Here is a 13,697-nt window from a genome sequence, read left to right on the forward strand (position 1 = left end):
TGAGCAATTCTGTGATTCTATGATTCTATGATTTCAGAAGAGAACGGTTTGCCGTGAAACAAAATTTGGCACACACAGAAAAAGCTTTTTCAAAGGAGTTTTAAGAATAAACAGTGTTCATAAGCATGCACTAATTTACAGCACGCTGCTGGAGGTGCTAAGGACATGGATTTGGTCAGTGTATCTACAGTAAGCAAACATATTTAGCTACCTGACACACGTGCCTTTACCTTTCCTTTACTATTTTTACAGCTTCTATGTCTTTTTTCCCCAATGACATGGATACGTTTCAGTTGCAGCTGCACTGCAGTTCAGCGACAGAATAAAACTTTTGAAAAATAAATCAAGGACTTTGAAAAGAAGGAATAGAGACCCTTGGGGAACAAGGACCATACATCCGGTGACCAGTAGCCAGCAAGGCTCAAAGGGCTGCAGGAAGGCATCTCTGGGGAAAAGAATTCATCAGAATATTTATGGAAAGTCAGTATTCAAAGAAGACATCAGAGTGTGTTCTCTTTTGTTTTGGCTGGTTGCTTGCCTTTTTTATCATGCCAGAACAACACACACACACACACATATATATAGCTTGAAAGCAGCAAAGAAAATTAAAGTAAAAGAATAAAGTCATAAAAACAACCCTCCTAAAAAATAAAGATTTTTTGCTTGAGCGTTGCTGGAGATTTGGAAACTTGGTGAAGTTTTAAGGGTTCCTTGCAATGGGAAAATGTTAAGCTGCTTTAATCATAGAAGGACCAAGAGGCAAAATCTCTGTTGTGGAATCCTTGATATCAATCAGGAGCTTCATAGACTTTTCTTCAAAGGTCCAGCACAGAACTTTAGTTAATAAACTAACTTGCTCCCCACGCATGAAGGTTGGTCACATGAAATCACTGCGATGTCCTTGGGCCCCACGTGAAAAGTCTGAAGTGCAGGAACAAAGGTTGAGGGTAGACACAAAGAAGTAGCCAAGAACTGGGGAACTTGGCTCAGCAAGGTATCCTTCTAAATCACTGATTACTAACAACTGAATTTTAAGTTATGCAGTTTTTACTAATTAATAACTAACTTGTGTAGTCGTGCCTCATATCAGCAAGTATTCAGAGGGTGGAAACTCCATCTCAGATTGCAGCAGAATGAGCTGAGAGAAACCACAGATTTGGGGGCTACTCATGACTTGTGCACTGTTTTGTAGTATATGTATCAGAGTAAGTAACAGATTTCAAGGACTGCCACTTCGAATCTTTCAAAGATCCTGTACTTAGCAGCATAAATAGCCACATTATCTTTAAAAAAAAGGTTAAAATAGATCATTTTTTCTCAGATTTCTGCTGACAGGTCAGGTATTACCCAGCTGAAACCATGGTGCTGGACTGGGGGAGGTTCTATTCACCCAGCCCATGCCACCCACTCTTCTTCCACAGCTAGAAGATGGGAGCCCACCTGTGGCACAAAGGTGAGAAAGTTAATGACAGGGGTGGCACTACCTGTGCTGAGCAAAGGGAGGAACTCCACCTACTGCAGTGCTTGGGCTGCTGCCTTGGCACACACACTGCAAAATGACTCACTCCAAAACATTAAAGTGGGGAAATCGGGAGTAAATTGAACCTGTCTCTCACTGCACTCAGATCTGCATCTCTTGCAATTCTGTAGTGTTTTAGAGTGTTACTAATGCATTTTTCTTAGCTGCCAAGGGATTTGTTACTCAGAGGTAAATAAAAGCTCTGTGAAAAGCGTGGCAGATGCCACTAGAATGAACCCTAAATCCCAGCAGCACAATTCCAGATAGGTTTAATATGGATAAATGGAAGGCAAACTTGTAAAATAAAATGTTAGATCTCTGTTGTTGTTGCTTTTGTGTTTTGCTTTTTTTAATAATTGAATAATGTATTTCTAATTTAATCAAGAACAAAAGACAGGTACAGCAGGAGGCAAAGTTTTTGTTTATGGATTTTTTAAATTAAAGGCCACTACACCGTTTTTAATTGGCAACCTGTCCCTGTCAGCTGATCTGATTAAATGTCTCAAAATCCCACGGTAACCTGTTAAAAAGTTATCGCTTGTGGCTTCACTTCAAAGCATGCAATGCAGCATATCACAATGCAAAATCTTGTAATGGTACTGACAGGTTCGTTACAGTGAGATTGTGTCTCCCTATCTCAGTAATATTATTAGATTTTTGCCTTCACAACAAAAGCAGCAGTCTTTCTTTTCTTAACGATGCTGTAACCCATTGCTCCCAAAACAACATCTTCAGCAGTGTTTGCAATCAAACACAGCTCAGTGTAGAAGTCCCTGTTGGTACACCACATTGCTTTGTGATAAGCAAGGTACCATTTTTTATAAACCAATCAACAACAAAAAATAACCTAATCAGCTTGCTAGCAAGTTCTAAATTCTCATTATTTTGTTAATAAATTCCCTACTGGAAATTTCTAGGAAATGTCAAGATTTATGTGTCCTGTCTGCATTCTGAAATGGCATTTTTCTGCAGGTCAATTAGTTCACACTGAGCCCTAGTACCAATTATGCTTCATTACGCTTCTGTAACACTAATACACTTACTGGTGTAATGAAACTCATGTGATTTATACAACAGTGGGCACAGTTAAGACAAAACCTATGCCTTTCCAAGGAATGCCTAAATACTGTCTCCAGGTTTCTGCTGCAAGAATTATCATACATCTCTGCAAGAGCCTCTGGCTTGTGTCCCCTTTATTGCCTGCCCACTCGTGGGGCAGAGTGTGCTCAGGACACTTTCTGCAGGCAGGACATGCCACCTCTGGGCAATAGGGAGAAAAGGGAGAGCTGATGTGACCTCTCCTCTAGGGAGATAGAAAAGCACAGCACAAGAATGATGGAGCGTGTGTAAATGAAGAGCAAAGGCATCTCTTCTTCCACCACTGATTACAAAGTTAGGCAGCAAAACTGTACCTTCTGTACTAATATTTTTCTGTCATGTCTGCTGAAAATGGGAAAACCTGCTTTCTCCCCATGCCTTAATGTGTGAGAGTGGGCTAAAAGGGTCAATGGGTTCAAAACATTTGGGTTTCACAGTTAAAAAACTCACATCTTTAAGAGTCCTACAAAATCCACACATTCTTGACATGCATTTTGAGTGCCACTTTATTAACAAATTGCTCATAAGTGACTGAACACACCAGCCGTATTGCTGCAGGCCTGCACCTCTGCTCACCACTCTGGGCACCCTTTCAAACAGAACTGTTTGGGAATCAACTGCCAGCTTGTCCTGAAGAGATGCCTTGACTGCCATACTCCCTCTTCCCTCTTGTCATAAGGGAAGTGCATGTTTTTAATCTTCTGCACAAATACCCATAGGGCGGACAACGCCTTTTCCCTTCAAGTATACAAGCTCCTTCACCAGCATAAGACTGGCTATAGTAAAGGAAGCCATGGGAAAGCTAAGTGAAACTTAACTTCAAAAGCAAATAAGATTTCTTCCTACGATCTTGAGTGGATGGATTGGAAGGTGAAAACTGGGTAAGCAAAGTCCCTCTTGCTGTAAGCAAAGATCAGGTTTGTAACCCTTTGTCACAACATCTTTCTCCCCAAATTGGAAAGATATGAACTTGACAGGTAGACTGTTCAATGGATGAGGAACTGGTTGCAAGACTGTACCCAGTGGTGGTCACTGGCTCAAATGTCCAGATGGAGATTGGTGACAAGTGGTTTTCCTCAGGGATCAGTGCTGGGTCAACACTATTTAACATCTCCATCAATGACACTGACTATGGGATCAAGTGCACCCTCAGCAAGTTTGTCTAAGATACCAAGTTGTGTAGTGCAGCCAACACACCCCACCTGAGAGATGGGATGCCATTCAAAGCGACCTAGACAAGCTCAAGCAGTGGGCTCAGGTGAACCTCGTGAGGTTCAACACAGCCAAGTGCACTGTCTTGCACCTGGGTTGTGGTGACCCTGCTATCAGTACAAGCTGGGGAATGTAAAGATGGAACACAGCCTTGCCAAAAAGGACTGGGGGCATTGGTGGATGGGAAACTGGATATGAGTCAGCAGTGTGCCCTCACAGCCCAGAAAGCCAACCGTATCTTGGGCTGCATTAAAAGATGGCCAGCAGGGTGAGGGAGGTGATCCTGCCCCTCTGCTCTGCGCTGGTGAGACCACACCTGGAGTACTGCATGCAGATGTGGAGTCCTCAGTACAGGAGAGACATGGACCTGTTGGAGCATGCCAAAAGAGGGCCATAAAAATGATCCAAGGGATGGAACATCTCTCTTATGAGGACAAGCTGAGAAAGTTGAGGCTGTTCAATTTGGAGAAGAAAAGCCTGCTGGGAGACCTCAGAGCGGCCTTTCAGTATCTAAAGCTGGGCTGTAAGAATGAAGGGGACAGACTCTTTAGCAGGGTCTGCTGTGACAGGACAAGGGGAAGTGGTTTCAAACTAAGAGGGAAGACTTAGACCGGATATAAGAAAAAAGTTTCTTACAGTAAGGGCAGTGAAGCACTGGCAGCAGAGAAGTGGTGGAAGCCCCATCCTTGGAGAGATTAAAGACCAGGCTGGATGGGGCTCTGAGCACCCTCATCTAGCTGTGGGTACCCTGTTCATTGGAGAGAAGTTGGACCAGATGACCTTTAAAGGTCCTTCAAATTCAAATGATTCTATGATTCTATCTTAATATTACACAAGTAAAAATGAATAAAGGAAGTAATTTAAACTGGAATATCTACTTCTGAACTCCAAAAACTGGAGAGACTCAGAATATCTTTGACCGTGACCTAACACTGCCCTAATCATTAAAACAAGAATGTTTAACTTAGTTACACCATGTCTGGCATATAAATAAGTGTTCGGATTTTCAGGATTCCCAAGAATGTGCAGTCCTTTTGACTTCAGAGGTTTTAAAAATTTGCAGCTCATTTTACTCATTTAGTTGTTGAAGTACAACCATAGGTTTTAAATTAGAAGACGTTGACCTTGGCCTCTTTATTTCAGCTTCACCAACTGAAAAGCAGAGATAACAATATTTACCTATGAGTGTCTTCTGATTATTAATTGCTGTTTGTGAAGTAGTTCAACTGTGAAAATTTCATCCCTCAATGCTGCCTTCTTACACAGAAAGCTAAAGACTTTCTTGTCGCTTGATACGCAAGATGCAATAAAAAGAAGTCACACTAGATTCACAGAATGCATCAAGAGAAAAGAGAACCACACGATTCTTATACACCCTTTACTGAATCAGTAGCAGACCTTTTTGGATCTGTAAAGAAAATACATTTTATGAGAAGAACACAGAAAGAAGATATTGTACTCTCAGCTTGGTGTTACTTGTCAACTAGCTCAGTGCAGAGGGCAAAAAAGATAATATGTTTCTGAACAGTGACAGCTCCTCATTTTCATAGACTATATCCATACAGAAGACAGCTCTACAAGGCAACAGAGAGTAAATCAGTAAAACCATGCAGTTTACCACAGAGAGGTTTAGGTTAGATATTAGGAGGAAGCTTTTCACACAGAGGGTGGTGACGCACTGGAACAGGTTGCCCAAGGAGGCTGTGGATGCCCATCCCTGGAGGCATTCAAGGCCAGGCTGGATGGGGCCCTGGGCAGCCTGGTCTGCAGGGGGGTTGAAACTAGATGATCATTGTGGTCCTTTTCAACCCGGGCCATTCTATGATTCCTTGATTCTATGATTTCTTCCATAGAAAATAAAAGGAAAGGTATTCTCTTGCCAAAAGGTGCTGAGAAAGGAGGTATAACAGTGCAAAACATTTTGAACTGCACAAATGATAATCAAATTGGAGATACGGTTTGTAAGGGGGTATGCTACACGTATAACATTCAGTTTTTGCTTGAGCATCTCTTGGAACAAGTCCCACGATGTGTGCAACTTGTGGAAATTGCATTACAGAAGCACCAATAAGCAAGGAAACTTTTTGATGAGACAAGAGTCTCTTTATTTTAACCTGGCAACTTAAATACAGTATTTAACTTTAAAAACAGTATTTAACTTTTCCAGAAAAAAGGAATCTCCTTGAAGAACATCACATTTTTGCAAAGATGAGAAACAGTATGATTCTGTTAGAGGCAGTGAAAGCTAGCAATATGAAAATAACAATAGCCCCACAGTCATTCTACAAGTTTCTAATACATTTTCAAAGCACACATATCCTTATCAGGGCTCTAATTCATTAAATTGCTAAAATACATGCATCAAGCTTTTCCAGAATATTGAAGTGTATTTGTCTTTCAGTTGAAGCCCCTTATTAATCACAATACTGCATGCTCTGGTGAAACACCAGTTAATGCCGGAAAGACCAGCTATCTGGAAGAGGCAGAGAAGAGAAATCCTCCTCTGAGGCATGACTCCTTGCAGATACAGTCACGTTTCCAAATACAATGTGATATTATTTTGATACCACGTAAGTGCAAACTGAAAAAAAAAATTATCTGAAGCAATAAAATAGTCTTGTGTCCTTGCTAGAGTATACTTTGTTTATCAGTGCTCTAGTTTATATTCAATTGTCTAGAAGAAACAGCCTGCAGGATATTGAATATAATTACTGTGTTGACTTAGATGTCACAAAGTGCCTTTTACAATATTTGCTGGCCAGCATTCATTACATTCCAAAAAGAGAAATAGCTTCAACATGAACACTTGTAGCCTCAATGGAGATGCACTGTTTGTATATAGGATACTTTCTTTAAAGATCTCAGTAAGGAGTCAGACCCTCTTTCCCATCTTCCTGCCTATATAGTTTTGGACGAGCCATTTAAACCATGACTTGTTCAAAGCATTTGAGTAGTGCCAAAATAAAACATTTGTATGCTTAAAGTTACATTATGCATTGCTCTGCTGCGTCTAAGCACCCTCTAATTCAATTTCAGCAGCTATAAAATGAGAAAGATATTCACCTTTACAACAGGAACTCAGATTCTGTGCTGCAGCATGCCATGGTTCAAGTTCTATTCTAAAGTGCTCCACATTCTAACAGGTGTTTATGAGATGAACACATTTGAAATGAATACATTTGGCAGCAGAACTTTTAAACTTTGTCCTTAACTTCTTTACTTTGAAAAAATTTTAACTACTTTCTGTTTCTGTTCTTTATGACGATGTTTTTCCACTAGTGGATCGCATTAGATAGCAGGGACCAACTCCCCGTTTGTATTAGACAGAACTGAAATAGAAAGAGGATTAAAAACATTGTATTTCAGAAATAGAAAGTGGGTCACATATTAAGGCTTTCTCGGGGTTTGCCAGAAAATACCGAATTAGAATGAATTCAGTACTGACTTCCTTACAGTTTACTGATGCAGGACTACAGCAGGGTACATATCTGGCACATATCTGTGGTACTTGGCTAGCACTTGATATACCCATGGCTTGATGTTAAATACCACCTGAACCTCTTCCAAACTGCCATGCTATGTCCTGAACATCCCAGAGCCAACATTTAGGGCTGGAAAGGCTGAAAGCACCCACAGATACATGGAAAATCTGCAGAAGAGGAGTGAATGGATCTTAAATTTCAGAAGTGCAGGAGTAGATGTGCTACACATTACACGGACATATGAAACAGCATCATCAGGCTTATTCGTACTAGCATCAAGGCAACCTGTTATTGGTTGCTTCACCTGACAATAAAGGAACTATTTTAAGAAAATGTGAAGCGAATACATGGCTTACCCTTTGCATGTAGAAAGAAATTCTGTGAGGGAGAAATGAAAGATTTTAGTGTAAAGATTACATTGCTTTTTTCTTTTAGATACCCACTTGAGTGACATCTTTTCACAGGTAAGTGTTCTGCTACGCTTAGAAGCAAAACAACAGTTTGCAAATAGCTTCCCATGCATGCTAATACAGCTGAGAAAATCAGATGATTCAGTATTTATAATTTAGAAAGTAAATCTAGGGGATATTTCCCTAGTCATTTTTGTAATTTGTTCACTTCTAGCAAAGTATTATATTATCAAAGATATTAAAACCAGGAAAAGAAAATTAAACTTTTCATGGGAGAAATATTTTGCTCTCCCTCTCTCTATGTTCCTTAGCTTTCACCCAACAAAAAAGACAGAAACTGGCATTTCAAACAAAGAATATTTCAGTATCATCAAGTGCACGTGTGAAGTATTTTAAGAAAGAATATGCAAACTGAAAAAATAAACAAAAATGAAGCGGGGATTTTTTGAATCCACTCTTGAGACGAGTCTGAGGCCTGGCCAGAGATGTTATGCAAACTTCTGTTTTCCTCAGTATTTTAATGAAACAACACATGAACACTAAAAATAAGTTTTCATCAGTTTTCTCCCAAGGAATTCCCTCAGATAGAAATCAAGAGAAATGCAAACACAGAAGTTGCACACCAGGGAATTACTGGAAGCCTCAAGGACCTTCATCATTTACATAGTCTACAGTAAATTTGAAAAGAGCAGCTATGGGGAACTCCATCCATCTCGCTTCCCCTTTCACTTTGTTTGCTCCTTCACTGTCAGCCTTCTATTTACCACCTCCCAAAGCATCAAAACAGCACATAACACATTCAGTGCCTTACCAGGAGCATGCTGCAACAGCAGTTTTTCCCGGTTCTGAGAAAATTGTCCAAAAAGACTTAAATATGTGGCTTCCTGCAGTGGGGCAGTTCCAAGTTGGAAAGGACTGAGTACTACTCCTGGATCCACACAGGACCGCCCAAAAATCAGACCATATGACTGAAAGTGCTGTCCAAAACATGGGTGCGGTGCCCACTGCCCTGTGCAGCCCGTTCCATGCCCACCGCCCTCTGGTGCAGACCCTGTCCCTCACCCCCAGCTGCCCTCCCCTGACGCAGCTCCATGCCGTTCCTGTCGCTGTCACACACAGCAGAGCTCAGCGCTGCCCCTGCGCTCCCTGTGAGGAGCTGCAGCCGCCATCGGGCCTCCCCTCAGCTCCTCTGCCCTGCAATGAGCAAACTCAGGGGCCTCAGCCGCTCCTCATGAGTCTTGCCCTCTACAGCCTTCATAGCTTCCTTTGGACGCTCTTTAAGAGTTTTATGTCCTTTTCACGTGTGACTCCCCAAACTAACAGCAACTGAGAAAACACACTTAGCAAGATGATTGTTAATATTCCTTATTCTCTGCCTCCGCTGTCACCACTGAGCCCAAGTCTTTGGTTTCTAGGAAACATCATGTAATTTCCAGCTGTAGCAGACATTACTTCTCAGATCAAGCAGGATTTCACATCAAATATTAGCTAGAGCTTAGGAAAACTGAGGCTCCAAAACTACGCCTAAACGGGGTGGACTTTGTAAGTGGACTGGGTGGCTTAGCAAATGCTGCCAGGTTCATGTTTGCAAATGCTCTTCCCCATGCTCTTCCTCCAGTCAGATAAGTACAGAAACAAATGTTCTCTCTTTGGCTCTTTTTATCAGCAGGAAATAATTCTTCAGTGATCTCTTCAAATTAATTCTTCATCTTTACCTTGAAATATCTTCTCCACCTGTATCTCACCAGCCTCGACTTCTCTTGTTTGGAGGATTTTTGCAAACAGCTCATCTGAGGAGGAGGGAAATGCCCTCAAATTTCAAAAAAGGTACATAGGCATCCCGCAAGTAAAAATGAGACATCATCAACATTCCTGGTGATCAGGAATTCCAAATACCTAAAAAATCCAAGCAACTAAATGGGTTTATTTACTTTTTTTTCTAGAAACCTACTCTTTTGTCCTGACTAGATTTTATTTGTAACAAACTCTTTCAGTACATGATTTTTTTCCTTAGGGTAAATCATTGAATGTGGGAGGGACACTCAATGCTCACTGAATCTTCCTTCTAATTTTACTATTAGACATGAACCTCATTAAATCTCAGCCTCAGAGCTGTTTATAAAGGAAATGGCTTGTAAACCTTAATGAGGCAAATGATGGGGGCCCAATGCTATCGCCATTCCAAAAAAATATTTTTTTTTCAAAGGAAGTTTTGTCTGCATGAGGACAGGTAGGATCTGCTCTGGATATCATAATTTCCTGCCTTCTTAACTTCCAGCAATAAATTTTGATGAGATGGTAATAAATAGTTATAATACTAGGCTATTTGCCTTCAGATGGCAATCTTGATTTCTTTGTTTTTATTGCAAGATTTCTAAATACTAACACTTAACTCCAGTGACATTAACTGGTATCTATTCTAGAAGAAAGGTTTGAGGCTGTCCTCTTACAGAAGCCATGGAAACAGTTTCTTTCTGTTCAATTTCTTCACATCGCTCTCTGTCGAACTGCACACTGAAGCACAAATGACAAGAAACCCTGTTTGCCATGCCAGTGAAGGCTTTTAGAACTGAGCTATGAAGGCTTTTAGAACTATGAGCTCTGGTTTACCTATATGGCTGTACTACAGCAGATCAGCATCATGCTGGCAGGACCAAGATCTGCAGCATCGTCTCGGGTGGCCAAGGAAGGGTCTGTGTGCAACAGGCTGCATCCTTCAGTGGTGTCTTGCTGCTCATTGTCACATTGCACAGAGACTAACCAACAGCCTCAGCAGCAGTTGTGAAAGTGAAAAATGAAATGGAAAACACAGTGCATGCTCTGTACTAGTCTGACGCCTTGCTTTGAGAGATCGAGGAATGCAGCACTGTTCCTGGAAAAGAAAAGATGGAAGCGCTGAGCTCCAATGAGAGAAAAGTTTCTACCATCTGTGAGGTCCTGAAGAATCACCACCATCAATGGGAGTGGGCTGATCTGTCTCTCCTCTAGCAATAAGCTGGTAACCTATGTACTGAACATAGGAAAAAAATCACAAATTTCCCTAACCAAACTTTTTTTTTTTCCTAAGTTGAAATAAATTCTATATCTCTCTGATTAGAATTAGGGTGCTCTGAAATTTGTTTATCACTATTCAAAGCTACCACTGCCTGCATCTTTGTTAACATATTTAATATAAATTTTTAAAAACAATGTAGTAAATGAAATAAACCTTTATTCTCATGCAATCATTTTATAAGACACAAAGCAAATATATTTGATGAGTTGGTTCCTCATATAAGGTGGAGGTGAGCTGAATTTTCAACAAGAAAACACTTGATCCTATTTTGTTAGAATGCACTCTTTTACTTTTACTCCTGCTCATGGTTACCACACGCAAGAGCCCTTCTGGGCATCGAGCTCGTATGGTAAGTTCTGCCTGACAGCAGTGCAAATGCTCCCTGTCAGTATCAGGAAAACTGAAGTTCTTCCAAAATACAAGTGCTAGGAGATAGCATTGTGTCGGCTGGACAGACGGCCACACCAGCTGAGTGGGAAACAGAAAGTTCTCTGAATGGAGCCCTGAAATTTAACAGTGCTGTAATTTACACCAAGTCCAAAGCGTGTGATTTGGAAGCAGACAGATAGGAGCGACAGCGGCAGGGAGCCTTTCTTTACATGAAGACTTGACTGGAGATGGACAGCATCAGTCCAAGCACTGCTTTGAACACGAAGCAACGATCCCCAGGATGCCTGGAGGTGAGGGAGCAGTTTAATCCCATTCCTTCCCGGGTTAGCCTCTTTGCAGAGGCAGCCAATCAGGGCGCAATCTGTTGCTAATTCTGGTTACAGATATCTGTCTGCTAGACACCGCACTCCCCCCCTGCAGCTCTGCATTGGTGGCAATGCTGAGGTCTGGTTTGTATGGTGTACGCTTGCAAGGCTGTGAGCATCCACTACACAGACCCTGTTACTCATACTTCTGCGTGACTCTAAATTAACACTTTCTTCTAATTAAAAAAATGTCTCACACACTGCCTCGACTCACTGCAGAATGCTCGTTTCCTTCTCTGCAGACGTGGACCCTAGACAACTGCTGAAGCTCCTCACGTACATCAGGTTCACTTCAAGATGCTGTTGAAACATTGAGTCATGGAATCACAGAAGGTTGGAAAAGACCACTAAGACCATGCTGACCAATTGTCTGCTCACCACCACCATGCCCACTAACTCACGTCCCTCAGTGTGACATCTACATCTTGCAAACCTCCAGGAACAGTGACTCCACCACCTCCCTGGGCAGCCTGTTCCAACATCTCACCACTCTTTTGGAGAAGAAATTTTTCCTCATATCTAACCTGAACTGATGCAACTTAAAGCCATTCCCTCTCATCCTATCACTTGTTACCTTAAGAAAAGGCTGACCCCCACTTGGCCACAACCTTCCTTCAGGAAGTTGTAGAGAGTGATGAGGTCTCCCCTGACCCTCCTCCAGACTAAACAATCCCAGCCCTCTCAGCCACTCCTCGTGCCCCAGACCCCTCTCACCAGTTTTACTGCCCTTCTCTAGACACACTCCAGAGCCTCGGTGTCTTTGTTGTTGTGATGGGCCCAAATAGAGTACTGTGCACAGTGCTCTAGTTGCTGCCTTACAAGTGCTAAGTGAAGAAATGGAGTATCCCACTGGGCTGACTGGTAGGTCTTCCCTCCCTGGATCTCTGTGCTAATCCATAGCATTTGAAAAAGAGTTGCAGAACAACTATGGCAACGCAGAAACTCAGTGTGCACGCGTCACTCCTCCTAGCCTAATGTCTAGATGCCTTCCATGAGAGATACGTGCTTGGCAGGTCTCTATCAAGCCGCAGTTGCTCCACTCGCGGGCCCCGTGCCCGCTGCACCTCCCAGATGCGGAGTGTCCCCGATCCGTGCCGGCAGCCCCTCTCCGCACCGCCGCCCGCAGCCCGGCTGTGTGCCGCGCCGCCCGAGCAAATCGCATTGTCAGATGCGCCCTGATGTCAGCGCGCTAAGCCCGAGCCCCAATCTGCTCCCGGGGATGCTGATCGGCTTACGGGCCAGGAGTTTGCCCGCCGCCCTGCCCGCACCCCAGACCGGCCTCTCCTCGCCGGGCCAGCGAGCGGGGTGCCGGCAGCGGCATGTCCCGGTCCGGGGACGGCCGGGGGGCAGGCGGCGGGACGTCCTCGCTCGGCCGTCGGGACGCCTAGAGAGCGGCGGCGGCAGGCGGCATGGTGCTGCTGTCGGGGGCCGGGGAGCAGCTGGCCGGGGAGCGGGTCTGCCCCGCGCCGGGAGCCGGCAAGGAACTGCCCGAGGCGGAGAGCGGCTCCGAACAGGAGGCGGACGGGGCTGCCGCCGAGGGGCACGGCGATGAGGAGCAGGAGGAGGAGGAGGAGGAAGACTGCGAGGAGTATGAAGACTTCTCCGAGCTGCCCGACACCTGCAGCATCGCCTCGGACGACTCCTTCTACCCGCCGGGGGGGCTGGGGGACGAGACGGAGGACAGCTGGTCCCTGGAGCAGGAGGACCGCGACAGCCCCGAGGGGCTGAGCCTCTTCCGAGCGTGCTGCACCAACAACGCCGTGGTGCTGCGGGCGCTCATCCGGCAGGGCCCCGAGGAGGAGGAGGTGCGGGAGACCGACCGCAACCGCAGGGTGAGCGGCACGGGGGGACGCGCGGGTTGCGCCGTGAGTTTCGGCCCCAGAGGCGCTGGGACCAGGCGGGACGGGACGGGGCTCCGCCGGGCGGCGATGTGAGTGTGCTCCTTGGGGAGCAGGGGGCTGCAGTCTCACTTTCCGGCCATCAGCTGCGAGTTTCAGAGAGCTTCTCTTTAGGCAGTGCTACTGTCCCTCCCCTCCCCTTCTTTCTGCCTTTCTGTCTTTCCGTCTTTTGCTCTCTAAAAACTTTCAGCTTGCTCTCAGCCCCTACGTTGCCAGGCAGAACTTGCAGAATTCCTGTGCTGAAATCAGGCTGTTCTGAATTTTCACT

At 44.1% G+C, this 13,697-nt stretch overlaps 1 protein-coding gene across 2 annotated transcripts in view; it reads left to right on the forward strand.

Moving 5' to 3' along the window:
* The first annotated feature begins 10,926 nt into the window (after positions 1-10,926).
* The window catches only part of ANKRD33B (ankyrin repeat domain 33B), a 39,565-nt gene continuing 36,794 nt past the window's right edge, over positions 10,927-13,697 (forward strand). The window contains exon 1 of one of the 2 annotated variants that reach the window (XM_048939601.1): positions 10,927-13,363. In XM_048939601.1, the coding sequence (XP_048795558.1) occupies positions 12,941-13,363 (423 nt within the window). In that variant the 5' untranslated portion in view covers positions 10,927-12,940. The remainder of the gene's footprint in view (positions 13,364-13,697) is intronic. The other variant, XM_048939602.1, reaches the window with a different exon arrangement.

This window comes from Lagopus muta, chromosome 3 (assembly GCF_023343835.1).
Source record: "Lagopus muta isolate bLagMut1 chromosome 3, bLagMut1 primary, whole genome shotgun sequence".
Taxonomy (NCBI): domain Eukaryota; kingdom Metazoa; phylum Chordata; class Aves; order Galliformes; family Phasianidae; genus Lagopus; species Lagopus muta.